The sequence below is a fragment of the Thamnophis sirtalis genome, unplaced genomic scaffold (assembly GCF_051295495.1).
Source record: "Thamnophis sirtalis isolate CommonGarterSnake01/CBP01778 unplaced genomic scaffold, rThaSir2_p1.2 scaffold_8, whole genome shotgun sequence".
Classification (NCBI taxonomy): Eukaryota; Metazoa; Chordata; class Lepidosauria; order Squamata; family Natricidae; genus Thamnophis; species Thamnophis sirtalis.
The window spans coordinates 77,107,502-77,134,781 of record NW_028261388.1 but is presented as its reverse complement, the minus strand read 5'-3'; the positions used below and the strand labels follow the sequence as shown (position 1 = coordinate 77,134,781).

Sequence of the window (27,280 nt, the reverse complement as noted above, 5' to 3'; positions counted from 1 at the left end):
GGGATGCTATTGTGGGGAGCGGGGGGCAGGGGTAGGCAGGGTGAATGTTGTATGTGAATGCCTCTGCGGTCATTTCGCAAGGATGAACAATTGCTGTGGTGTTGCAACATTCGTAATTTTGGGACTATGTCGTAAATACTTGGGTGTTATCAGAGGTGGGTTCCTACCAGTTCGCACCTATTCGGTAGAGCCGGTTCGTCAAATCTACCGAACCGGTTAGAAGAGGTTCCACCAGTGGACCCGGAAAGCAGGCCACACCTACAGAAGAGGTTCCAAATTTTTTTTGAAACCCACCACTGGTCCTTGGATATGATTATTCTACACTATCATGCTCATATTTATAAAACTCAGTGCCTCTGTGAAAGGTAAGGATGACTACTGCGTTTGTGGCGCAATCAGAACATTGCCTGTGTTGAAGTTGTTTTAACGCAAACCAAAGATGCCTTTTAAAAAACAAGTTTACATCCTATTCTTATGCATGCCAGTGCTGTGTGTGAGGTCATTTAAGGTGGTTCTGACAAGTGTCGTCGGCATCTTCATATCCGGTCACATGGGCGGCAAGCCACTCCCATCTGGTCACATGGGTGGCAAGCCACTCCCATCCGGTCACATGGGTGGCAAGCCACTCCCACAAAGGAGGCCACACCCACAGAGTAGGTTCGAACAATTTTTGAAACCCACCACTGGGTGTTATCCTGTAACTTTGAATAGTCATTAAGCGAACTGTCATAACTCGAGGATTACCTGTATTATTATCACAGAACATTTTGAAGATATAAAGTAATTTGATTGACTTGCTTACTATGTTATATGAAAGTCAATGAGGTTGTAAACTATTATCTTATCATGAGGACTTAAACCAGTTTTGGGGTTCTTCAGTAGTCCAGGTATTTTTTAAACTTCGTGATATTATATATCTCCAAGGCTAAAGTAATTTGTATCAATTCCCCAGTAAATAGCCAAATAGAAGTGCTGTGGTTGGTGGATGAGGTTGACTGACTGTCAGATTTAGAGGCTTGTCAATCTTCAGAGAATCCATTTCCTGCTTCCTCCATGGACTTGCCTGGGCAAAACTGCAGGAATTTGGGGCTGTGCTTCCTACTCAAAGCCTTGTCAACATGGTTCTATGCTTTCCAAACAACTGCAACTTCTCTCCGGGGGTCTCACATTCCCACACTTGGATAATTTTTGCAGAGAGTTAGGTTCAGAGAGTATAAAGGAGACACATGTATGGCCCTAACAGATTAGCGCTCCAAGATTTGGGCTGCAAAATTCTGGACATTTATTAGATTGCCCAAAGAGCTACTAAAAACTCATTTTCAGTGAAGTTGTCCAGATTTTTGTGGCTAATAAATCTAATAAACATAGAATAAATGTCAAACTAGGTTTATAGGTGCTTACAATAACCTCTGTTCTACTGAACATAGTCAATAAACTGCAGGGGCAGCTCAGTCCTGTAGATCAATCTTGTAATTGCAACTTTACAACAGGAAGTCAGAAATTCCCTTTCACTAAATTTGATCCCTGTACCATGAGCCTGAAAATTTCCCTTTGGTGTCTTATCCCTTAAGCATAAAAACAGATAATATGATTCATTTGAATGACACATACTTGATTTGCCTTGATCTTTCCTCTCCCCCTCCCCTCCCCTAATTTTATCATTACTTCTTCGCTTGCCTTGAATTACTCCTGTGTGGCTGTGGCTGGCATAGACTGTGACCTAATCAATGTACATACATTCTGATGGTGATGTGATGAAAAGAATATCCTAATACAGACATGACAGCAGCAACTGTTACTGTGGTTATAGTTAGCAAGCAGCAGCAAAAGAATTATTGTACTATCCCCTGCTTTATTTAGCCCAGCTGAATTGCTCTGTAAGCCAGAGCAGGGGAAATGAGGTCAAATCGGCCTGTAAGGATTGCTGCTCTGAACAGATAACCATCAGTTAATTCTTTAGTGCGATCTATATAAGTAATATATATATATATATATATATATGTATGTATGTATGTATGTATGTATGTATGTATGTATGTATGTATGTATGTATGTATGTTATATTTATGCTGATAAATAAATAAAGGGAGACTAGTATAGATCTATTTCAAGCTATTTAGCTCTCATCAGCTAGCCATACCCATATATTGGGAATCGAACCTGTGCTCTATTGCCTCTTAGGCAGTTGTGTTAACCATTGAGCTACAGAGGTCGACTCCTTATCAGCCAGCCAGGGTGAGAGGTATATATTTAAAGTCACAACCCCTGGTATGCCCAAATATGGGAGGAAGGTCACACTTCCACTCTCTGTCTTCGGCTCGTCACAAGAGACCATAGTCTCCCTTTATTTATTTATCAGCATAAATATAACAAATGTAACAAAAAGGCAACAGTAAAAAATATTGGGTTTCTGTCTGAATGGTCTCTTGTGACCATTATATATATATATATATATATATATATATATATATATATATATATATATATATATATATATATATATGTATATATATATATATGTATGTATGTATGTATGTATGTATGTATGTATATGTATATGTGTATATATATATATACACACACACACACACACACACACACACACACACACACACACACACACATATATCTTCTGGTTCCTGGCCCCATCTCCTCTCCACCAGTGATGTGCAGATGACTGTCATCATGCAAACAAAAAAAAAATGTAAAAGGAAAAAGGCTGAGCTAGTTGCTGCCAGAGTCACCATGGATGACTCTGCTTAGTGCTTAACTGTTTAAAAAAGCCTCTTAAAAAGCGCCCTCTACAGGAGGAGGCGGGAGAGCCACGTGCCTCATTTAGTCTGACTTTATGATCACTCGAGCAGAGTTAAGCAAGGGTTAAAAGCAGTGATGTGCGGTGAGGTTTATGACTGGTGAGGGCAGTCCTCTCCCCCAACATCAGAAAGCACTTTAGACAGTGGGATGTCGGGGGAGAGGACTGCCTCACCAGCCATAAACCTCACCGCACGTCACTGCTCTCCACCCACTTAATCTACAGGAGTTCAGTTGTGCTTCTCGGCAGCAAGAAGTGACACGACCAATGGCCCGCTTAACACAGTAGCCACCATATGTTCCATTTGAAATTCCAATTCATACAGAATAGAAATACGACGTTCTTTAGAATATAGAGATTAAGCAAAGCCAAATTGAAGAGGGTGCTCTGCTTCCCAAGGAAGAGGTAGACTATGTGTGTGTGTGTAAAGTTTCTTGATTGATGTAGGATTTAAATGAGGGGTGGGGGGTGTGAGGGAGAAAAGTGGGATGGAAATCCAAGATTTTCTTGCAACCGTAGGCTATTGTGGCTCTTCTCTTTTGATATCATATGATCCAGTAATCTCGACCTGATATCATGATATATCAGATTTTCTCTTGCATCCTAAGGCTTAAATGTCCTTTTTCTCTTACAGGCTATGACTGCCTTAGAAACCTCTCAATCAATCTAGTTACCACCATCTGCACAAATGGAGCAAAACGGTTCACCGACAAATGTACGCTCGACAAAAGCGCACCGACGAAACTGCAGTGAGAAAACCGCGAGATTGAAATTGCGCCGACGAATGCGTGCAGAAGCCCGCCGACAACAGCGTGTTGACAAAAGTGCGCCTTCAACAAACAACTAATAACAACCTAATAACCCTAACCCTAACCCTGACCATAACCTTAACTTAAATTGTGCTTTTGTGGGCGCGGTTTTGTGGGCGCGTTGTTGTGGGCATGTTTATGACATCGCGGTGTTCTTGCTGCGGTTTCATCGGCACGCTTTTGTCGTGCGCGCATTTGTCGGGTCACGGAGCAAAACTACAGTTAAATAAATGAATAAAATACCCTCCAAATGGATTCTTTTTATGGCAAGGATGTAAAAATAGTTAAAAAAAAATAAACAAAACACAGAAATTCACCTGAAGAAATGGAACAATGCCATCTCTTGCAATTGCCTGCAGTAGCCGGGGGGCACCAGTGAGACTCTGAAGACCAGCACCACATGTGGAAAAGAATGAACCAATTACAATAACCCATGGAGAGGGCCATGCCAACGTACCAATCACTAGGTTTCCATTAACTGCTTGTCCAAATCTTGTGGGAAAGAACACATGCAACATTAAACAAACAAGGAGAGCTAAATAAAAATATACACATAAAATCGCTAACTCAATTTAAAAAAACGCCTTTCAGAAAAATTTAGAGGTGTGGGCATACACACATTTCTTACGATGAACCAAAAAGGACATCTGTTTTCCCCCCCATAAAAGCTGCTTTGGAGTTCTCTAGTATTTTACTTTCTCATTCCACACATTCATTCAGTTAAAATATTATATCTTAATTTTAAATGCATAGATTTTAAAAAGAACTGGAGAAAAGGTCTTTCTACATACTTGTCTCTCAAAACCACCCCTTCTATGCAGGCTCCAAAAAGAATTATGCAGGAAAGATCTGTAAAATATGACTCAAGGAACTTTAAAGCAAAGAAAATGGAGATAAGTTCTTTAATATCTGTGTACACCAGGATTATTGTACGTTTGGAAGAAAACAGTAATTGTGTTGAGAAAGAGTTGGATATTTAATTAATTCTATCACAAAAATTCGCACTCTATTGTTTTCACACTTAACATAAAATAAAATGTGCAAGAAAAGCCCTTTTCCACGTAACTTTTCAAAACTATATTATTTATAATGTGCTAATATAGTTATTTCTTATAATCTCACAATATACAGTAAATCCTTCTAGTGTAGATCTAGTATCTATTTAATGTAACTTTAATTAGTATTATGTTACATTTCATTGATTTTTCCTTATGAGACAAAGTATGCATGCCAAATAATAACTTTATTCATTCCTATTCACAGAGAGGTGAATAATTTCAGCTCATAGTCTGGTTAACTCTAATTTTAAATTTTTACATAAATAAAAATCTAAATAAATCTAAAACTTAAATGAAACATTTAGAATTTTGCAAAAACTAGAATTTGCTGTAATATACAGTATTAGTTATTTGCTTTGGGGTATATACAGTACAGATGGCTAACTATATTCTAGTATATGTACTAAATACAGAAATGAAGTTCGGATGTTCTTGAAATTGCATAAAAAAGATACAGATAAATGATGTTGTTGAGATGGCTAAAATTGTTCCGGTTGGAATAGATTTTTGAGCATCCCGAAGATCTCCAGACCGATTTGAACCTGCCATAATACCTAAACAGAAAGACAAAGTAATCCATTAAAAATGTCATTAAGGAACACAGCAACCTACTTAGTTCATCATTTGGGCTGAATTTACTAAAAATTTAAATGTTTATATAAGCAGCAACAAACTAAGCTTAACCCACATTCATTCAGAAAATTAGACAATGACCAATTATGATTTAAAACAAATTTCAGAAAATGGGGAAGATTTGGGAAAGTAGAAGGGAAATAATTATTTTTCAAAATGTAGAAGGGTATTGAGGCAGAAAAATGTGTTTTCTATTCTTCCTCATTGGTCAGTTGGTTTATTTGTTTATTGGCTTTATACGGCCCATTCACTCTCAGTGACTCTAGAGGCTTACAAACAATAAATATCCCAATATAAAAAGAATAAAATCAATAATCCCCCAATTGTGTTTGTTTTGCTTATGAATAGGCCATCTGTGTGGCATTTTCTCTCAGTAAAAATAGAATTTAGCTACTTAATTGACTCCTAAATTATTTTCTATTTATACACATCCATATTTTGTAAGATTATGTGCTTATTGATTATAACAGATGACTATAAAACAAAGAAATCACATAGTCTTAATCGAAAGCAAAAAGTCCCACAAAATAGAATTTAGAACTCAGGAAATTATGTCATTTTATAAATGTAAGTTGGATTGCTTGGAACTGCAAGCAGAATGAGGGTCTATTTCAGTGGTTCCCAAACTTGGCAACTTTAAGACTTGTGGACTTCAACTCCCAGAATTCTCCAGCCAGAAGAGCTCTGCTGGCTGGAGAATTCTGGGAGTTGAAGTCCACAAGTCTTAAAGTTGCCCAAGTTTGGGAACCACTGGTCTACTTAATACCACCTAACAGAATAATCCATTTGCTGAAATCCACTGGATAGGAACAATTTTACTTCTACTGTAGATGACTACAAATTCCTTGTATCTCTTATATTAAAATTGCCACCAAATATTCAAGCACGTATCCTCTTATTAACCTTAACAGCTGGCCAATAGGAATATTTTTTCAGTGGGAGTATTTGTTCACCATGAAGCATGATTAATTTCTGAATAATATCCACATGTATGCCAAGGGCTGAAACTGAAATCTACCTTAATTTGCCATGAACAATGATATATAAGAAGATAGTGCAAGAGTTCAAATTTTCCATTACTGGATGGAGATGTTTCAGACAATTTATTGTTAAGAATGTGTAACCGTGATGACTATATGAGATTTCAACAGTATCTTTTACATGAGGGAACACATTCAGATACCCTCTTTCATTTACTCAGGGATATCAAAAGAACACAGAGGCTGCATTTTAAGGCACAAACGCTGACAAATTTCCAATTTAATTTCTACTTTGGCATAAAGCATGATCAGTTATTTTCTACGTCATTACTAAGTTTCATGTTTCCTTTTTAATTAGATTATATTTCAAATCGGGGACACCAAAACTGAAGACAGTGGAAAAGAACTTGGAGACATTAGTGAACACAGAACAGATCATTGTGCTAATAAACAGCAAAGTTTTTTCAGGAATCGCCTCAGGTGAATTTAAAACAAGCAGAATTTTTTCAGCGATCCAATATGTATGCCGATTTCTAGAATCTGTTTTGCCTATATGAAATTATGAGATATGGAACAAACCTACTCCATGGACATAAGACAGTTATTAACAATGCTATCACATTCTTGTTCTGTACTGCTTGAGAAGTTCAGGCAACATGGAATGAGTAAGTGAACTACTTGAACAAGACAGCATAATATAGAGATAAGGTCTATTCCTCAGAGTCTTCTGTAAAATTCCAAAAGATTTCTTGGCAAAAAGTAAAAAAAAAAAAGTTAGGAAGCTTAAGCAAAAGAGAGAGTTTAAAATTGTTGATACAGAGGATTGAAATTACTCCGAAAATACAAAAGGTCTTTTTGGATGCTAGGGCAAAATAATGCTGTCCCTTTAGAGGGATTTAAGCATTATTAGGGACCAGTGACGTGCGGTGAGGTTTATGGCTGGTGAGGCAAAAAGAAAGAAAGCGGCTTTTGCCCGCCCCGCCTCTATGTTGGACATAGCAGCAAGACGGGCAAAAAGAAAGTGGCTCTTGCCCGCCTCGCCTCGACACAGAGAAAGAAAGCTGGCGGGCTGCCCTCCCTGCCTCTCCTACCTCATTCCCTTTCTTCTCAAACTCTCTCAAATTGAGTTTGAGTGAAGAAACAAGCAAACACACACACACACACAAATTACTTACAATTACTTACAAATTACATTAATTTTGAATTCCTCCCCCTTCCTCCGACACACATACCTTTTCCAGCTGTTTCACAATCACAGAGGATTTCAACTCTGCTCTTGCCTGCCATGATGAAAATGTAAAAATGTAAAAGGAAAAAGGCAAGAGCTGCTGAGGTCAGGCTGGGTTAGCTGCTGCCAGAGTCCCCAATGGATGACTCTGCTTAACTGTTTAAAAAAGCCTCTTAAAAAAACGCCCTCTATAGGAGGCGCAAGAGAACCACGTGCCTCATCTACATAAGGAATTTTTCGGCTTTTAACCCTTGCTTAACTCTGCTCGAGTGATCATAAAGTCAGACTAAATGAGGCACGTGGTTCTCCTGCCTCCTCCTGTAGAGGGCGCTTTTTAGAGGCTTTTTTACACAGTTAAGCACTAAGCAGAGTCATCCACAGTGACTCTGGCAGCAACTAGCTCAGCCTGACCTCAGTTCTTGCCTTTTTCCTTTTACATTTTTTTTTCTTTTCATGATGACAGTGGTGAGGCTCTGCCTCCCCTGCCTGCACGTCACTGTTAGGGACTTCTCAGCAGGAGCTTCCTGTTAAATTTACGTCAACTTTCTGGAGCTGAATGATAAAAGAAATTAATACTGGCTTGGCTGGGGTTTAAATTCTAGAGATACCAGTTTTCAAGGACAGGTGAGGAACTCTTCTGTATCAGGATATTCATTTGAGAAAATCAGTATTTAAAGCAACAGAGTTTGTGACAATATGCAGCAAGGAGAAAATGCAGCTGAAGAAAATAAATCTTTTTTAATTGAAGGAATATGGAGGGGAAATTCCTCCTTTTCAATTATACTATTTCATTTTAGGTATTACTTTGCAAAAAAATGGGAAACATTTTACTACTAAAAATCTATTTTTAGGAGCAAAGCACAGCAAACCCCACTTGTTTGAGAGATAGGGTGTGTATATGTTGTAGATTGTAAACTATTACAGGGGGAAGGCTATTACAAATAAGCCATACACTCTTTAAAGTAATAAAGAGATGGCCAAATTGCTTACTATAAAAGATAAGAGCCGAGGTGGCGCAGTGGTTAGGGTGCAGTACTGCAGGCCACTTCAGCTGACTGTTATCTGCAGTTCAGCGGTTCTAATCTCACCAGCTCAAGGTTGAGTCAGCCTTCCATCCTTCCGAGGTGGGTGAAATGAAGACCCAGACTGTGGGGGGCGATATGCTGACTCTGTAAACCGTTTAGGGAGGGCTGAAAGCCCTATGAAGCGGTATATGTCTAACTGCTATTGCTATTGCTAGATAAGAAAAACATGGGGAGAAGTGGAAAGTAATGCAGCAAAATTTATTGTGACTCCCAATTTCAAAAAAACTTATTTATTTATCATGTTTAAGAACCATCCCTCCCTCAGAGGCAGCGTTTTGGTGAAAGTCCTTATGTGTTGAAGTTATTGCTACACTGAATTATTGGGCAGTGAAGGAGACAAAAATTAAAAAAAAAATCAGCTAACCAGGATCTGAATGAGCATATTGACCTGAAATATGTCAAAACGATTTGGTTGCATGCAAATGTGTTTACTGGCGTGGTAAGAGTTTGTGCTGTCAATGAGGAAACTGTTCTTCTCCCCCACCAGTATTTGTGTTACTCAAAGTTGTATATAGAAGTTGTACACAGGGGAGACCTACACAAAGAGTGTGTTTGATTATTGCCTTTTCCAGCCTAGTAAAAATAGATATGAGGTTGAGGGATGCTTTCCTTGAATCCAAACACAAACTGAATAATTTCTGCTTGGTCTCTTAATGTTTCATTCTTGATGCTAACATTAATTCAAGGTTCTACTACAGCTGTTTCAGGAGAAATGGATTATTTGGTTGAGTATTTTTGAAATTTGAGTATTTGAAAATTTATTTATAGGCCGCCCTTTTCCCTGGGGGGACTCAGGGCGGCTTACAACTCAAAGGGAGGGGGATACAAACAATAACACATAAGGACAATACATAATTAAAAATAGAACACAACATTCATACCATTCGGGTGGGGGGGGTGTTACATTCTTTAACCCCAGGCCTGACGGGATAGCCAGATTTTAAGGGCTGTGCGGAAGGTCTGGAGGGTGGTGAGGGTTCGAATCTCCACGGGGAGATCGTTCCAAAGGGTCGGAGCTACTACCGAGAAGGCTCTCCTCCGCGTAGTTGCCAGTCGACATTGAATGGCAGATGGAACTCGGAGGAGGCCTAATCTATGTGATCTAATGGGTCGCGAAGAGGTGATTGGCAGGAGGCGGTCTCTCAAGTACAGTATGGTGTTGATTTAACATGCTTAGTAAGCAGGCTATGCAGATGGTGGAGCCGATTTCTCTTGGAAATCACCTTTAATATCCATTTCTGTTGTTTTCCTTGCAAATAAGCTCATCGGGTATGAAATGTGAAAGTACAATAATATCATATCCACTGATCCACTGTCATGGGTACTGTATTCTTCAATTTGGCACTTTTAAAGTGTTCATAAAAATGCATCAGTAGTCATAATTTCCAACTTTATCCCAAAAGTGCTTTTTTTTCCAAAAGGCAACTAGGCTTTGTTTTTTCCTTGAAGATGTTTCGCTTCTCATCCCAAAGGCTTCTGATTGATTTTGTCAGGTCCCAAAAGGAGAAAAGACATGTGGGGATTCTTCCAAGCAGAATTCCTTATTGATCCACGCTTACAAGCAGACTCTTAACAAACTGAACCGCTCTGCTATTTACATCAAGCATATTGTCAAGCCTGCAATTATATTCCTTTTAGAATTTTGGCCTGCCACACTTTCTCTTATTTCACTATGCTGTTTCATTAGTATAGTCGATGGGAGGGTGGAATAGACAGGAGTAGGATTGTGGAATGTATTGTTTTCATTCTTTACTAGAAGCCAAGGTCATCCTTTGTCTCCGTACTTTTACACCTGACCGGAAGCAGCTGGGTGTGGATGCCAGCATGGAAGAAGAAGATTGGACCATGTGATGGATTGTGGGTGTGGGGACAAGATCATGAACTTTTAACTGGGTGGGATTCTGATGTCATTTCCAGTATTGGGATTCCATAGCATAATGCCAAGATGTCTGATTTATTAAATTGGAACCTTAAGGATAGTTTTGCCTTGGTCTCTGATTTAATTCTACATGATACTTGGAACGCTGACACATATTCTCTGAGAACTATTAGGGAGGGGTTGTCCTCAATCTTTTTCTCACATAAAATATCTGGACTAAGCTACCTTTTATTCCTCTGGATGCACTCCTCCTTTCCTGGGAATTGAGCCTGCTACATTCTATCACCAATTATCTATACTGCCATTTATTCTTACATTTGTCATTGTGTGAGGTTAGGACCCTGAAATGCAGCTCAACAAAATTTTATATAAATAATTTATAGTAACATTACGTTGGATGTAGCCGACTGAAACTGTGGGAAAAATATCATGCAGAGCTAGGACAAATCAAAACGAAAACATAAAGCAGCTGAACATATGCAAAAAATAAATTTTCTTACAGGAGGCAGAAAGGATGAAGCAATACCTGTTACGGAAGGAAAATAAATTCCTACGAGCATGGTGAAATAAGTCATGATATCTGTATAAATGTAATAGACTTCTTCATCTTTTTCTTCTTCGAAAACAGGAACTGAATCAAGATCCTGTTTTTCCACAATTGTTCCTTTGTCTGAATAGCTGCTCCACAAATTATCTGCCATGGGAAAAAACCACAAGATTTTGTTCACTCACAACCATTTTTAAAAAAAATATATAAACCTGATGCAAAAATCTTTAAACTTATTCTAAGTGCGCATTCTATCCCAAATTTACCAATTAGAAAGCTTTCTCTATTTCTGGGGGGGAAATATTTACTTCATAAAAATGATATGTTGGATGTAGCCGACTGAAACTGTGGGAAAAATATCATGTATAGCTAGGACAAATCAAAAAGAGCCGAGGTGGCGCAGTGGTTAGGGTGCAGTACTGCAGGCCACTTCCGCTGACTGTTATCTGCAGTTCAGCGGTTCTAATCTCACTGGCTCAAGGTTGACTCAGCCTTCCATCCTTCCGAGGTGGGTGAAATGAGGACCCAGACTGTGGGGGGCGATATGCTGACTCTGTAAACCGCTTAGAGAGGGCTGAAAGCCCTATGAAGCGGTATATAAGTCTAACTGCTATTGCTATTGCTAAAACGGAAATGTAAAGCAGCTGAACAGATGAAAAAAATAAATCAGGAATTCAAAGTTAAATGGACAGAGAGAAGGGGTTAAACAAAGGCTGCCATTTGTTTTGGGGGTCCATTAAATTAAGGAACTATTTGAATTGACCATATTGACAAAATTATTATCAGATGAAAATCACTAGTTCAAAAAAAAAAATTAATTCCCCAAATCATTTCCACTAAAATTCCAGACTCACCAAGTAAGACTCGACTTTTAATTCCAGGAATACCTTGGATTTCGGTGACATTATTTAACTGAAAATATTCATCACAAGTAGCATTTAAGTTGGGATTATTGCCACAAAACCATCTCCACAATTGGGTAGTTACTGTCACGTTGTTTGTTTCAATATATTTAGCACACGGAAAATCCTTATCTTTTGCTAAGGTACGGTTTCCGAGAAGACATATGCTAGAAAATATAATTAAACAAATAATTTAAAAGGCACATTTTTTTATTAAAAATACAAATTAAAGACAATACATCTTAAACTGTTTTGTTGACATCTATATCCTACTTCTAGCTTATGCTAACAGCTCTAATCATAAAGGAAACAGTCTACAATAAACTTAAATTACTTTTTATTAATGTCATGTGGCATCAAAATGTTTTGAAAAGAGTGCTATTGGAATTTTTTTTTTTTAAGAAGCAATGGGAACGAGAGAAAGGGGTTGGGAATAAAGTAACTTCTGGAATTGTTGCTGTTTTATTTTAAATGGCTGTAATGTAGACGAAAAGGATATATAAATGTTCATAGAGAGCCAATTTGGTGTAATGGTAAGCAACAAGGCAAGAAATCTGACGCCTCTAAATCAGGGGTAGTCAACCTTTTTATACCTACCGCCCACTTTTGTATCTCAGTAGTAAAATTTTCTAACCGCCCGCCGGTTCCACAGTAATGGTGATTTATAAAGTAGGGCAGTAACTTTTCTTTATCAAATTTATAAAGCAGAGTTACAGCAAACCCCTACTGCCCACCATGAAAGCTGGAACGCCCACTAGTGGGCGGTAGGGACCAGGTTGACTACCACTGTTCTAAATTCTAATCCCAATTTAGGCACAAAGGCTGCTAGATAGATTTCAGCCATTTCCCCCTCTCTCTCTCAACCCTAGGAAACAGGCAATGGCAAACCACTTCAGAAAATCTTGTCAAGAAAACTACAGGGAGTAGCAATAGCAATAGCAGTTAGACTTATATACTGCTTCATAGGGCTGTCAGCCCTCTCTAAGCGGTTTACAGGGTCAGCATGTCGCCCCCACAGTCTGGGTCCTCATTTCACCCACCTCGGAAGGGTGGAAGGCTGAGTCAACCTTGAGCCGGTGAGATTTGAACCACTGAACTGCAGCTAACAGTGAGCTGAAGTGGCCTGCAGTACTGCACCCTAACCACTGCGCCACCTCGGCTCTTCAGTAGTCTAGACAGTTGCCAGGAGACAGCATTGATTTGAATGTGCACGCATACAAGTGTTCACATTTCTTTATTTGGGTTGAACAAAGGTTTCAAAAGAGGTCTTTCTTAAACTTTCGATGTAAGTATGGTGCACCTCTTTGGAATCACTAAAGCAACAGCGTTGTGTACAAGGCTAGTGTAGTGTAAGACCCATGTGGCTGCTTTGAAAGCTTTTTCTGGTTGTCTATATGAGTGTGCACGCACAGATATGTTGACCTCTTCCCAATGTGATTGTCTATTATGTGGGTTATTATTTAGATAGTAAAGTATCAGGTAGTAAGGGAACAACTCTTCCACAAACTGAAATGTATAAAGGATTGAAGATCATTTACAATCTGTGAAGAACATAAGAGATTAGGAAGTAGATTGAAAGTTCATCAGTGAGGGTGGCACAATCATATGCTTAGAGGAATTGCAATAGAAATTAAAATGTTGACAGCCACAAGAGAAACACTGGCTTCTCTCTGAGCGTTTACCTGAACATGGGAAAGGCTGGGTACAGAATGGGTAAAGCGGGATACAGAATGGGGTTTCACAAGCCATAGTTCCCAAATGTCCCTAGATATGTATCTAGGACATCGGAAGAACGGATATATTTCCAGAATCAGGAGCAAATATCCTTCTCTATGTGAACTGGGATCTTAATAAATTAAGGTCCCAGATCCCACAGATATGCTCATATTCAAGCAAATGGAAATATAACCATTTTATCTTAAAGCCAGTTGAGGTAACAATGTGTGTATTCTATGCTCTATTCAATTTAAAAATTCTGTGCGTTCAAAAGAATGCAGAAGATGACTAATGAATGCTCTGCATTGTTTTGTAGAATCTATCCAAAACGAAGATATAGTACATGTGGATTTAAGGTAAATTCAAAATAATTTTAAAAAACTGAAATGTGAGGCTTTACCACAGATAGGCAAGCAATTACAAGAGCTTCATTGAAATACCTTTTACAAAGATGACTGTTCTAAAAAACCCAGTCACATTTCTTGGTGTATCTTTATGAAAGCTCAGATCACAACAATTTAATTAATTGCTATTATGCAGGCTAAAATCTGCTCAATTAGTGGTTCAGAGATCTGAAACGTCACAAAACATGAACATCAGGCTTTAAAACTCTATTGCAACAATGTTCTCTCCCATCCAACCCTGAGTGGAATCATTTCACAAAACCTAGGACTGCGATGCTGAATCTGCAGCATGCAGAGCCCTCCCTGTGGGCTGTCACCCCAGCGCAACTCCACCATGCATGCACCTTCCACCAGCCAGCTCGTCTTCAGGTCTCTGCCACGGATGCGCAAGAGATGGGAGGAATGCTGGGGATGTGCATACGCATGCATGGGGGGTGGGGTGCATGTGTGAGGTGTGCTCGCATTGCATTTTTGGGGGGTTCACACATGTGCGCATGCCCCCACGCCCCATTTTGGGCCTGGAAGGCCTCCTACACCAACCTGTAAGCCAAAACTGCGTGCAGGGAGCCATGTGCGCCCCCCACTCCCGATTTTGGGCGGGGAAAGACTTCTGCACCAACCTAGAAGCCAAAAATGCGCGAGGGGGGGACGACATGCACAGGGGACGCCCGTGCACGTGTGGGGGTTGCATACACAGGGGGAAGGGCACACGCACAAGGTTGCATTTGCAGGGGCGGGGTGCATGCGCATTGCATTTTGAGGTTTCACATGCATGCACACTTTGGGCCCTCGGCACCGAAAAGCTTAGCCATAACTGACCTAGGATGACTTTTTGACATGTTTCAAGGGCTTGAGCTGATCTAATGCAAACATCCCTAGCAATATTGGCTACTGCATATATATTTTTTATTTTACCTTTTAGCGAGATTAAAATATTATAACTATCATTGATGTTTAAATGTACCATAGTTCATGCACTTACGGAAAGTCCGGAGGCTGAAATGCAGTTTTAATAACCCCTGCATAAATAGCCATAATTGAAAGGATAACACAAGCCAAGAAGACTAATGCAAGCTTATTGACATATTTGACTCCCACAAAAACAACTATCGCCATCAGAGCAACAATGCACGTCCCATAAACTCTCATGTTGTTTAACGTGGCCTCCTCGCTTCCATGAAAAATAGCAGCATTAGGAGAAATATATTTCTGCAAGACAAATATTGAATATCGTTTTAGCACAAAGCTCCAAAACATAAATAATTAAAAATCACCGCAGTAAGAACCAGTAAGAGCAAGATTATAGGCTAAAATGTATGTTTTAAAATAAAAAGGTAAACCTTGTCACTTCAACAGAGCCACTATGGACAGTGATATGGGTGGAATAAAAATTTAATAAAGAAAAAATACACAGCTGGTTGACCTCTGGTTCAATTCATTATGGCCGAAGACCAGTTCAAGCAGAATGCTCGATGATTTTCTATAAATCTGTGTCAATATGTAATAAACGAAACAGGAAGATTAATTTTCTCCTCAAATAACTTCTTATAAATTGAGGAAACAGATGTGAAAAGAGAAGCAACTAATGAAAATGGAAGAATGCTGCGCAGAGCAAATTACGGTGAGGATTAGATAGTGTTCGGGAGTGGCTCTTGTTCAATGTTTTTGCCTAAATGGGTCTTCTCCCTTGTCTTTTGTTCTTCCTTATTCAGCTTCTCCACTTTTGACTCCTCTCCACTCAAGTTATGTTCCTTTGTCTTTGTTTCATATCCCAACGCGGTTTACACTTTCACTTACCAAGAGCTCTATCCTGCCTTAGTTCTTTGCTACTTTTACTGGATGGAAAGATGGATTGTGTGCATTTCAGTATTTCTATGTACCAGTACCGGAACATAGTCTTTGTATTTATTAACAAAGAATGGTTGCTACATGCAGGTGGGGAACAATTAATTGTGTAAATGGGGTAGCTCGTTGTCAGCCTCTGTTTTGCTGCTTGCTTTCGGCTGCCATTGAAACGGGGAGGGGGGGGGCATGGTATTTGGGTGGGGAAGTGTTCAGTGCAGGAGTGACTGTAAAAAGGGAGTTGTTCTCACCACCTACTGCGCATGTTTGCAGATAGAGGATTTGCCGCCAAGGCCAACTGTCCGGCATACCAACCTGATGATGCTTTTTGAAGATGTCTCCCACATGACACTTGTGGGGTGCGCGGATTGGTCTATGGGTTGGGGTTACCAAGGGGAGGGGGTTGGGTCACATATTGATATCTATGATTACGCGCACTTTTGCCTCAGATCTTGCTTTGCCTAGCTGCTATCTACTCATGACCAGTAAAAGTACACTTAATTCTGCAAAATGGAGTTGAGTTTCTTTCTTGGTTACTGAGGGAGGCCGCCGTGACACTCATTTTACAATTGATATTAATTCAAACAAAATAAAGGGATTTCTTTGTTCTGCCCCTGTGGTTTCTGGCAGATATATACACGTGCACATGCATGTATGCCTAAGCAAAGAGACTACAGCTAGTCCAGAATGCAGCCGCGCGAGCGATTTTGGGCGTACCGAGATACACCCATATTACACCTGTCCTCCGTGAGCTGCACTGGCTGCCAATTGGTCTCTGGACGCAATTCAAGGTGTTGGTTATCACCTTTAAAGCCCTACATGGCTCAGGACCAGCGTTATCTGTGAGACCGCCTACTGCCACACACCTCCCAAAGGCCGATAAGATCCCACAGGGTGGGCCTCCTTTGGATGCCGTCAGCCAGACAATGTCAGCTGGCGGGCCCCCAGAGGAGGGCCTTCTCTGTGGCTGCTCCGACCCTGTGGAACCAGCTACCTCCAGAGGTCCGGACCTTACCCACTCTCATGGCCTTCAGAAAAGCTGTTAAAACCTGGCTGTTCTGGCAGGCCTGGGGCTGTTGACCTTATTGTTAAGGTCCAGCCCCGATCAGAAATGTATGCATGTTGGGAATTTTTAAATTATTCTTTTATTTTGCTTTTCTTTTTTTCTTCTTTGTAAGCCACCCGGAGTCCTCCGGGATTGGGCGGCCTATAAATTTAACAAATAAATAAATAAATAAAATAAATAAATATACACATGCACATATTGATTGACATGGGCAGATTGGAATCTTCAGGACTGTCACAGTTAGCAACTCCTATATTGAGAAGTAGGTAAGGTATTTATTACATAAGAAAACTACATTCTTAATATTCTTAATATATGGCATGAAGAGGAAAACATAACGTTAAGTAAAAGACCTACCAGTAGAATTTCGATTGTGCCAAGAATATACATAGCTCCTGCAAAAGTTGTACCCAAGTAAAAACAGAGTCCCACAGCGCCACCAAACTCTGGCCCTAATGACCGTGAGATCATATAATACGAACCACCAGCTGTGAAATTAAAATGGAAAAAGACACAAATTAGCATGGTATAGAACACATTTACCATATTCAAAGCACAATTTGTCTTGCTCAACTAATTGGGACGCCAAATCAGATGTAGCATGCCAGAAAAACAATCTGATTTGAAAGACTAAGTGAAATATTTTAGTGAGAAAGCACTGCTTAACCATGGCGGGAAAATACTAAAGCTTGCAATGCATACTGAAGGGATATTCCGCCAAACGGATTAGAAGTATTCCCTCAAAGAGTTAAAGCAGATACATTCTTTGGAGGACTCATGTGGCTATTTCAAAGGCTATCCTATGTGTGAGCATGCATGCCCCATGCACAGATAATATGACACCAATGCTTCAAGGAGGGAGGCTTAGATGAGTCTACTAACTTTAAACCTTATTTATTTTTGCATCCTCGAGTCAATTTTGAATCCCGGTGACTACCTGGATTAGTCCTTGAATTTTTCTTGGCAAGGTTTTCAAAAATGATTTGCTATTGTCTCCTTTCTAGGGCTGAGAAAGTGTGATTGGCCCAAGGTAATCCAGTTGACTTCATTCATAAGGTGGGACAAGAATACACCAACTCTTGGTTTCTAGTCCAGTGCCTTAATCACCACACTGAACTCTCTCTCAAAACACTTATTAATATAAATTAATTCTATCAATTAATGTAAATTAATTCTTTCAATTAATGTAAATTAATTCTTTCAATTAATGTAAATTAATTCTTTCAATTAATGTAAATTAATTCTCTCTTCTATGTTCCATATTGCGGATTATCACTTCTGTATTGTAAAGTGGGCTATGCAGTGACTTCCTTTTGCAGTACTGAGGCTCCAATGTTTTAGATATTTTAAATTCCATCTCATTCTGACCCACTTCCTAAACCATTAATCCTTGTTAACAATTCTATTTCAGCTATTTGTATTTAAACTTCTTTTACATTACTTTACACTAGAATGATTAAATGGCTATTATAAACTTTTTACGGAGAAACGGGATACAGAGATTATTTTTTAAAAATAAACAGATAAGTAATAGTCAGGGATTAAGTTCACTGGTAATGTACATTATAAACCCAGATTATTAAAGATCCTTTTAATGCAATTCCACCCCCTCCCCCCTAGAAGACAGAACACTTTTACTTCTTGGGATCTATTCTGTTCAAAACCAAGTAGTTTTACTTCTGAAGTAAGAGAGACTCTGAAGTAAATGCCTGGCCTTTTATTATTTTGGTGCTGGAATTCACCTATTCTCTCTCTCTCTCCCCCCCCCCCATATATTTGTATTATTTTTACATTTAAAACAATGCAGTATCGCGAAGTCGGAGTGACTATACATTCACATTATATAGAGCTAGTCACAACTATTGACAATTAGCCTACTTAATACATTATCAATCTTTCTGTCCAATCACAGTGTATATACAGTTTGTTCCAGTCTTGTCACCTTGTCTTATACCAGTCATAAAATCTATTCCAGACTTCAAAATATTCTGATTCCCCCTTTATTTTTAAGTTCAAGAGTGAGCCTATCTGCTTCCGCACAGGCCAACACTTTTCTGATTATATCTAGCTCTGATGGTGTAGTTTCTTTTTTCCAATATTGTGCATAGGTTATGCGCGCTGCAGTTAGTACATGAATAACTAAATAAAGTGTATCTTTCTTAAACCCCTCCGGTATTATACCTAGGAGAAAAATTTCCGGTTTAAACAAGATTTGATCTCCCACCATTTGTTCTAACCATGATTGAATCATTTTCCAATATCTTGACCCCTTCCAGTCCGGCTTCAGACCTGGTTACAGCACAGAAACCGCTTTGGTCGCATTGACCGATGATCTCTGGAGGGCCAGAGATGGAGGCTATGCGTCCATCCTGGTTCTCCTTGACCTCTCAGCGGCTTTCGATACCATCGACCATGGTATCCTTCTGCGACGACTGCGGGAGGTGGGAGTGGGAGGCACTGTTTTGCAGTGGTTCTCCTCCTACCTCTCGGACAGGTCGCAGTCGGTGTTGGTCGGGGGGCAGAGATCGTCCCTGAGGCCCCTAACATGTGGGGTGCCGCAGGGTTCGGTCTTATCCCCCCTACTATTTAACATATACATGAAACCGCTGGGCGAGATCATTCGGAGGCACGGGATAAAATACCACCAATATGCGGATGATACGCAACTGTATCTGTCCGCCCCGTGCCAACTCAATGAAGCGGTGGACGTGATGAACCAGGGTCTTGAGGCCGTTAAGAACTGGATGAGCGCTAACAAACTGGTACTCAACCCGGACAAGACCGAGTGGCTGTTGTGTTTCCCTCCCAACAATTTGGCTAATGTTCCAACACTTAGGCTGGGGGGTCAAATTTTATACCCCTCAGATAGGGTCCGCAACTTAGGAGTCCTCCTGGATCCACAGCTGACTTTTGACCACCAGTTGTCAGCTGTGACCAGGGGGGCATTTGCCCAGGTTCGCCTGGTCCGCCAGTTGCGGCCCTACCTAAACCGGGAGGCTCTCGCAACAGTCACTCGAGCCCTTGTGATCTCTAGGCTGGAATACTGCAATGGGCTCTACATGGGGTTGCCCTTGAAGTGCATCCGGCGACTGCAGTTAGTCCAGAATGCAGCCGCGCGAGTGATAGTGGGCGCACCGTGGTTCGCCCACGTTACACCCATCCTCCGCGAGCTGCACTGGCTACCTGTCGGTCTCCGGGTGCGCTTCAGGGTATTGATGACCACCTTTAAAGCACTCCATGGTAGTGGATCTGGGTACTTGAGAGACCGCCTTCTGCCGATTACCTCCCTTTGACCGATTAGATCGCACAGACTGGGCCTCCTCCGAATCCCATCCGCCAGTCAATGTCGACTGGCGACTACACGGAGGAGAGCCTTTTCTGTTGCAGCTCCGACCCTGTGGAACGACCTCCCCGTGGAGATCCGTACCCTCACCACCATCCAGACCTTCCGCGCAGCCCTCAAGACCTGGCTCTCCCAACAGGCCTGGGGATAGGTTCCCAATTTACCCGTCCGAGTGTTGATTGTTGAATGAAAGTTGTGTTTTATTATTTTTCTTTTGTTCACATTTTGTTTTGTCTTTTGATACTGCACCCCCTCCCCTGTGATTGTAAGCCGCCCTGAGTCCCCTCAGGGAAAAGGGCGGCCTATAAATCTTAATAAAATGAAATGAAAAAAAAATGAAATATTTTTTTGCCTCATTGCACGGCCACCACATATGATAAAAAGTGCCTGGTGTTTTTTTTACAATTCCAACAATTTGGGGCCAGATTTTTAAACATTTTGGAGAGCCGTGCTGGAGGGAGGTGCCATCTGTAGAACATCTTATAAAGGTTTTCTTTATACGCCGTAGCCATTGTTAGTTTCTGATTTTTGGAAGAATTGGATCCCTAATTTAGTTATTTTCCAAAACTCCCACTGTCCTTTGCATGGCCTGTATTGTTTGTTCTATTCATTATGTCTTAGCAAATTTTCTACATGAAAGCATTATTATCTGACATTATATGTGTTAAGCAATTTCTTCCTCCTTGCCTTCCTGAGTCTCATTTAATCACAGTGATCAATATTTCACCAGTAATGGAGGACTGTTTATAAAGTGCACGCAATATCTTAAGGCTTAAGCAATTATATTTTGTTATTACCTGGAACTACACCATTTGTTGCTATTGCACTCATTGATATCGCAGTCAGCATAGTCTACAGAAACAAAGGATAATAATAAATGTTATTAAGAAAGAAAGAATGATGACTTTGCAAGATGTAAAAGGATTCACCCAGCTGCACAGCGGAAAACAATACTCAATTTTATAAAAATCAAAAACCATATAAATAGAATAGTAGAGCAGTAGAAACTTACATTCTTCTCCAAGACAGCAAGATCCATGTGGCGGCAACATCCAGGAATACTTTTTATAGTAGCATTTTTTTTTAATGTTATTGACTGTCTGGAAAAGGGCTCAGTCACTATATCCATGTTATGAGGAGAAGAAATACTATACATTATTTATGTCTTCTCCCTTCTAGTTATTTATATAGACTGTAACAGTTCATTTTGAAGCACAGAGCAGTAAAGGGAAACCAATGAAGCCACATTTATTCAGTCAACGTAGCTCTTAGAACAAGTGGAACAGATCGGAATATATTATGGCTGTAAAATGCCCACATACACACCAACTTTGGCACAATGGGAAACATTTTGCTGCAAGATACGTATCACTCTTTGCACCAGAAAGCTTAAAACAAGCCTTACCTGCTAACAAGAAAGCCATGTTCAAATCTTTAGAATTAAAAATGTACAAAAAAAATTGAACAATATAGTAGAAAGCAATATATGCTTTCTAGTGCAATGGATTTGCTATTGAAGGTCACTTGGAAGCTATTGCTGAATAATCAGAGCATGGACAAACCCCATCATGCCTATATAATATCCCTGCTGTGTGAGTTTTTTTGGTAGTTGGTAGTTGAGTTTATTTATAGGCCGCCCTTTTCCCTGAGGGGACTCAGGGCGGCTAACAACTTGTATGGGAGGGGAAGACATACAATAACATAAAAACACAATGTATAATTAAAATCAAGCAACATTCATTCAACATTCGGGTGGGGGCGGATTATAGTCTTTACCCCCAGGCCTGGCGGGATAGCCAGATCTTGAGGGCTGTGCGGAAGGTCTGAAGGGTGGTGAGGGTACGAATCTCCACGGGGAGATCGTTCCAGAGGGTCGGAGCTGCTACTGGAAAGGCTCTCCTCCGCGTAGTTGCCAGCCGGCACTGGCTGGCAGATGGCACTCGGAGGAGGCCTAATCTGTGAGATCTTATGGGTCGAGAGGAGGTGATTGGCAGGAGGCGGTCTCCCAAATACGCAGATCCACTACCATGAAGGGCTTTGTAGGTAGTAAGAAGCACCTTGAAGTGCACACGGAGATCAACAGGTAGCCAGTGCAGCTCGCGGAGGATAGGTGTTATGTGGGTGAACCGAGGTGCACCCACGATCACTCGCGCGGCCGCATTCTGGACTAGCTGAAGCCGCCGGATGCTCTTCAAGGGCAGTTGTATTGGATACTAACTGGCTTCTGACTGTAATTCAAGGTGCTGGTTATGGAGATGACCTTGAATTAGGTCTTCAACAACCATTACCTGAATACCAGGTTAGCCTGGAAAGGGAGGAGGGGGGGGTGAGAAAGAAACTCAAGATTGCCACATCTTGATTGTCTTGATATAAGAGTGGAAACTAGGTTTTCAAGATTTTTATTACATCTTGCAACAATCAAGTAGAATTCCAGTAATCTCAAAATTTGCTTTTTCAGGAGGCAACTGGACTTTTCATTTTCTCTTTGAAGAAATTTTGCTTCGGATGACAAATAAAAACATCTTCAAAGAAAAAACAAGGAAGTCCAGTTGACTCCTGAAAAAGCACCTTTGGGACAAACAAGGACCTGGATGACTGAGAATCTCCGTAGACTTTTAGAATTCCAGTAGACTTCAACTTTTCTGATCTGGCCTACTTGAAGGGCTGATTCACATGAAGCCGTTGCTATTTTAAGAGACTGCTTGTCTCCTATATTGTCTGCCCATCTTATGCATTCCAGCTTGATTTGGTCAGCCTGGTTTGGACCAACTGACAAAGTAGTGTTATTTGGCTGGCCTTCAGAGGCAGTTTTTTCCTTGTCGCAGCTGCTTCTGTTCTCTATGTGACCCATAACACGGCTATTTATGAGAAATCTTTTTTAAGATGGGCTTTTTCCACAGACTTGGGGTTAGGATGTTGGTGTGGGGGATGTGGAAAGATGGTTCCTGCTTCCTCGTATGGAGATTGCTTTTATGTATTCTATTTTTTGTCTAATGTTATTCATTTGTGAAGCTGCCAAGAGTAATTCTGAAATTGGACAGCCTAGAAATTTAATTCTGAAGGTGACCTATTTGCAAACTTAGCCCAGATTTTGCACTACCAGTATCTATTGGCTCTCAACATCGGAAATAACTATAAGCCGCTAAGAAATGTTGCTATTTGAAGCAAGAACAATTGGAAATAAATCAAGTCAATCAGCTGTTGAGAAAGAGTTTCCTTTGTCTTCATATCCTATTTATTATCTCTGTGGATGAATTACCTCCAGAGTAAACAAGGGTTTCACTTTCAGTGTCAATATTAAGGATAAAATTAGAGAGAAAAATTATAAGCTTCATGAACTTAATGCAAGTCAAGCAGATTAACAATTATTATGTATTTTGAATATCCTGAAGTTATAAATAAATGAACTTCAGGGTATATTACAAAATCCTAATGCATTTAAAAGTAATTGGTATAATATTATGTTTCCTTCCAGGCAAAGAAAGTAAAATATTCAACAATTGGTTAACAAGCAAACTTGCTAGACAATTTTCAGCAGATATTTGGAAAATATTATTTTAAATCATTTCTAATCATTGAACGGAAATGCATTTGGGGGAAAATTGAAATTATGTTTAAATCTAATACAATTTTATAGTATGATGATAGTCTGAAATATTTAATATTTAAAACACAACTGTTGTTATCCACTAAGTCACGGGTGTCAAACTCACTGCATCACATTGCCATCACATGGTGTTTTGCAACATTTTCCCCCCTCGCGGAGCTGGGGTGGACATGGCCTGCGCATGACACATCTGGCCCGTGGGCCGCCAGTTTGACACCCCTGCATTAGATCTGGTTTACAATATCAGCATATTGCCCCCAACAATCTGGGTTCTCATTTTACTGACCTTGGAAGAATGCAAGGCTGAGTGAATCTTGAGCCCCATCGGGACTGAACTCCAGGCTGTGGGATGCAATATTGCATTCTAATACTGCTTTAACCTGTCAATAGTACCGCTTCTAAGAAATATGGCTACACAGGAACAGAACAGCGTGCCTCTATTACTACAAGCCTTACGCTATAAATAGCCTGTCCAGCTACTTGTAAAATTATCACGCCAGAACAGAAAAATTATTAGAATGTAGAATACAGTTCAGCAAATATCAAAGAAAGCATATATCATACTTACACCAGCACAGCATATGAATACAATAATGAATGATTCAAGAACGCCTGCTGTTCCCACAATCCATGTCAGTCGCAGAAATAGAATAACTCCCAAAATATTTTGTAAACAGGGTAAATATACACCAATGAAAGTACCCATACGTGGAGCCTAAAAATCAGATAACATGTAAAATTGATTGAGATAATCTTTTTGGAAAAAAAAACTATCAAAGGCCACAACATAGAAAATTTTTTGTATTTCTCATAAATATTACATATGCATTCTACTTACATGCTTCTACATTTTCTTTTTTCATTATTTTCTGTTTTATTTGTTATGCTAGATGCTCTGGAATAGTGACAGCATAAAGCAGGGGTGTCAAACTCAAGGTTGCTTAGATCTGGTCCACGGGGCCAGCCTGGAAATGTTAAAGGACTGGTCTGTGTCGCCCCTGCCGGCCAAAACGGGCCACTGGGGTTGCCCAGTGGCCCATTTTTGGCCTCCACAGACTTCTGCAGAACTCTGCCAACTGAAAACGGGCCGTGGGGGACTGTGTGAGGTCCCCCCATGGCCCATTTTTGGCCAACAGAGGGCTGGAGACCTCTGAAAGCTGAAAACAGATCATGGGAGGAGGGGAGAGCCTCCCCTCCGCAGTCCCCTTTTCAGCCAGCAGAGGGCTGCAGGAGGCAGTACCTTTCTTCACCTTCCCTTTAGCAGCATCTGCCAACTAGAATTATGTGCCCTCCAAGATCTGGATGGCTGTTGTTCAGAAGAGCCAAAAACATCTGGCTCTTCACCCAGGTCTTTGATGAGAGAGAGTGTATCACTGAGTTTGTCATCTTTTATCTTAATCTTTTACCTGTGACTGATTTAATTGTAAATTTTGTGATTGTTGTGAGCCACCCAGGGTCATTGAGAATTGGGTGGTATATCAATTTTGTAAATTATTACTAATATTAAGCCCTCTTCTAGGGCTGGCTCAGAGGTAGTAACAAAGATTGATAGACTGTTGTACAGACAGCTTTTAGATACATCTTGAGAAATTTATTTATTTATTAGACTTATATACCACTTCATAGGGCTTTCAGCCCTCTCTAAGCGGTTTACAATTTTTTTTAGCAAATTGAGTCAGCAACTTGCCCCCACAGTCCGGGTCCTCATTTCACCCACCTCGGAAGGATGGAAGGCTGAGTCGACCTTGAGCCGGTGAGATTTGAACCGCTGAACTGCAAATCACAGTCAGCTAAAGTGGCCTGCAGTACTGCACCCTAACCAATGTGCCACCTCGGCTCTCTCTCTCTGTCAATTCATTTATGCTCTGCTCCTATACAAGAGAGTCAAGCTCCATAGCAGCTGGGGATTCTACATGTCTTTAATCTCTACATTATGGAATTGAGACTATTTGTGCCAGAAAGTAAATCTCCTTTTGTCTGGAATAGCTGTTTTGAATGCAAAGAGAAAAGAAAATGCATCTTGAGCCTGTGTCAAACACCCACCATGCCCACCCCCTCTCTCACTCCCTGGCCCTCCAAGGTCACACACAATCCTGATGTGGTCCTCAATGAAATCGAGTTTGACACCCCTGGCATAAAGTGTATGTCCCAGAGCATCTAGATAACCCACACTTTTATGTTCCTTCACATTTGCTTTGTTGCTTTCATTATTTTCTGCGCTGTTAACCTAGTTGCTCTGATTCAATGAAACTCTTCCCTAATTTTTTTTTTTAAGCAAAGCTGAAAATTACTGAACTCTTAGCAGAATCTTGATGTTAAGAATGTTTATCTGCATCCTACAATTTATAGCAATAGCAATAGCAGTTAGACTCATATACCGCTTCATAGGGCTTTCATCCCTCTCTAAGCGGTTTACAACCTCAGCATATCGCCCCCACAGTCTGGGTCCTCATTTCACCCACCTCGGAAGGATGGAAGGCTGAGTCAACCTTGAGCCGGTGAGATTTGAACCGCTGAACTGCAGATAACAGTCAGCTGAAGTGGCCTGCAGTACTGCACCCTAACCACTGCGCCACCTCGGCTCTTGTGCATATTATTATTTATGCATGTTAGTATTTTGAAAGAGGGTTCTGTTGCAGAAATCTTCCCCAGGTAGTTCTTAGCTTGTATGACCATAATATGACAAAAGAAAAGCATCTAAATTTCTAGAGTTCATTGATCAGGAACTAATATTGTTAATATTCATAGCCACCACTGTATCCAACTCATGGAAATGACAATGAATAGAGAATGGAGGGTGTATTTTATACCTTAATTTCCTTCCGCTTGGCATCTTCATCTTCTTCATGTTCTACCACTCCCTGAGTAACATTGGTATAATTGGCTAATTTGTTAAGAAGAGATGATACCATGGGGTTGCTATCCATTTCTTCCTGTTGAAATTTTGGAACATAGTGAAAGGTAAGAGGGCAGCACATTTTAGCCCAAAAATAATCACATATTTATTTATTTATTTATTTTTGTCTTTACATTTTTATTTCTCATATATACATTCACAATTATATAATCTCATAACTGTTGTTAATAATATGTATTCATAACAATTTTTCTCCCCTACAATTGACAATATAATTGACATTGCTTTCTTACCATCCCATACACCCATCTTATTTTACAACAATCCTACTTCTTCCTTCCTTCCTTCCCTCCTTCCTTCCCTCCTTTCTTCTCTCCTTCTCTCCCTCCTTCATTCCCTCCTTCCTTCCCCCTCCCTTCCCTCCTTTCTTCTCTCCTTTTCTCCTTCCCTCCTTCTTTTCCTCCTTCCTTCCCTCCTTCCTTCCCTCCCTCCTTTCTTCTCTCCTTCTCTCA

General features: G+C 40.3%; 1 protein-coding gene across 6 annotated transcripts in view; it reads right to left on the bottom strand.

Moving 5' to 3' along the window:
• SLC12A7 (solute carrier family 12 member 7) overlaps nt 1-27,280 on the bottom strand; it is a 128,518-nt gene that overhangs the window by 48,895 nt on the left and 52,343 nt on the right. For all 6 annotated transcript variants that reach the window (XM_087721932.1, XM_087721933.1, XM_087721936.1 and 3 more), the window contains exons 3-12: nt 26,722-26,844; nt 24,480-24,626; nt 21,102-21,156; nt 17,319-17,449; nt 15,036-15,262; nt 11,886-12,100; nt 11,011-11,178; nt 5,135-5,233; nt 4,413-4,470; nt 3,939-4,113 (exon numbers count right to left, since the gene is read on the bottom strand). In XM_087721932.1, coding sequence (XP_087578058.1) covers nt 3,939-4,113; nt 4,413-4,470; nt 5,135-5,233; nt 11,011-11,178; nt 11,886-12,100; nt 15,036-15,262; nt 17,319-17,449; nt 21,102-21,156; nt 24,480-24,626; nt 26,722-26,844 — 1,398 coding nt within the window. The remainder of the gene's footprint in view (nt 1-3,938; nt 4,114-4,412; nt 4,471-5,134; nt 5,234-11,010; nt 11,179-11,885; nt 12,101-15,035; nt 15,263-17,318; nt 17,450-21,101; nt 21,157-24,479; nt 24,627-26,721; nt 26,845-27,280) is intronic.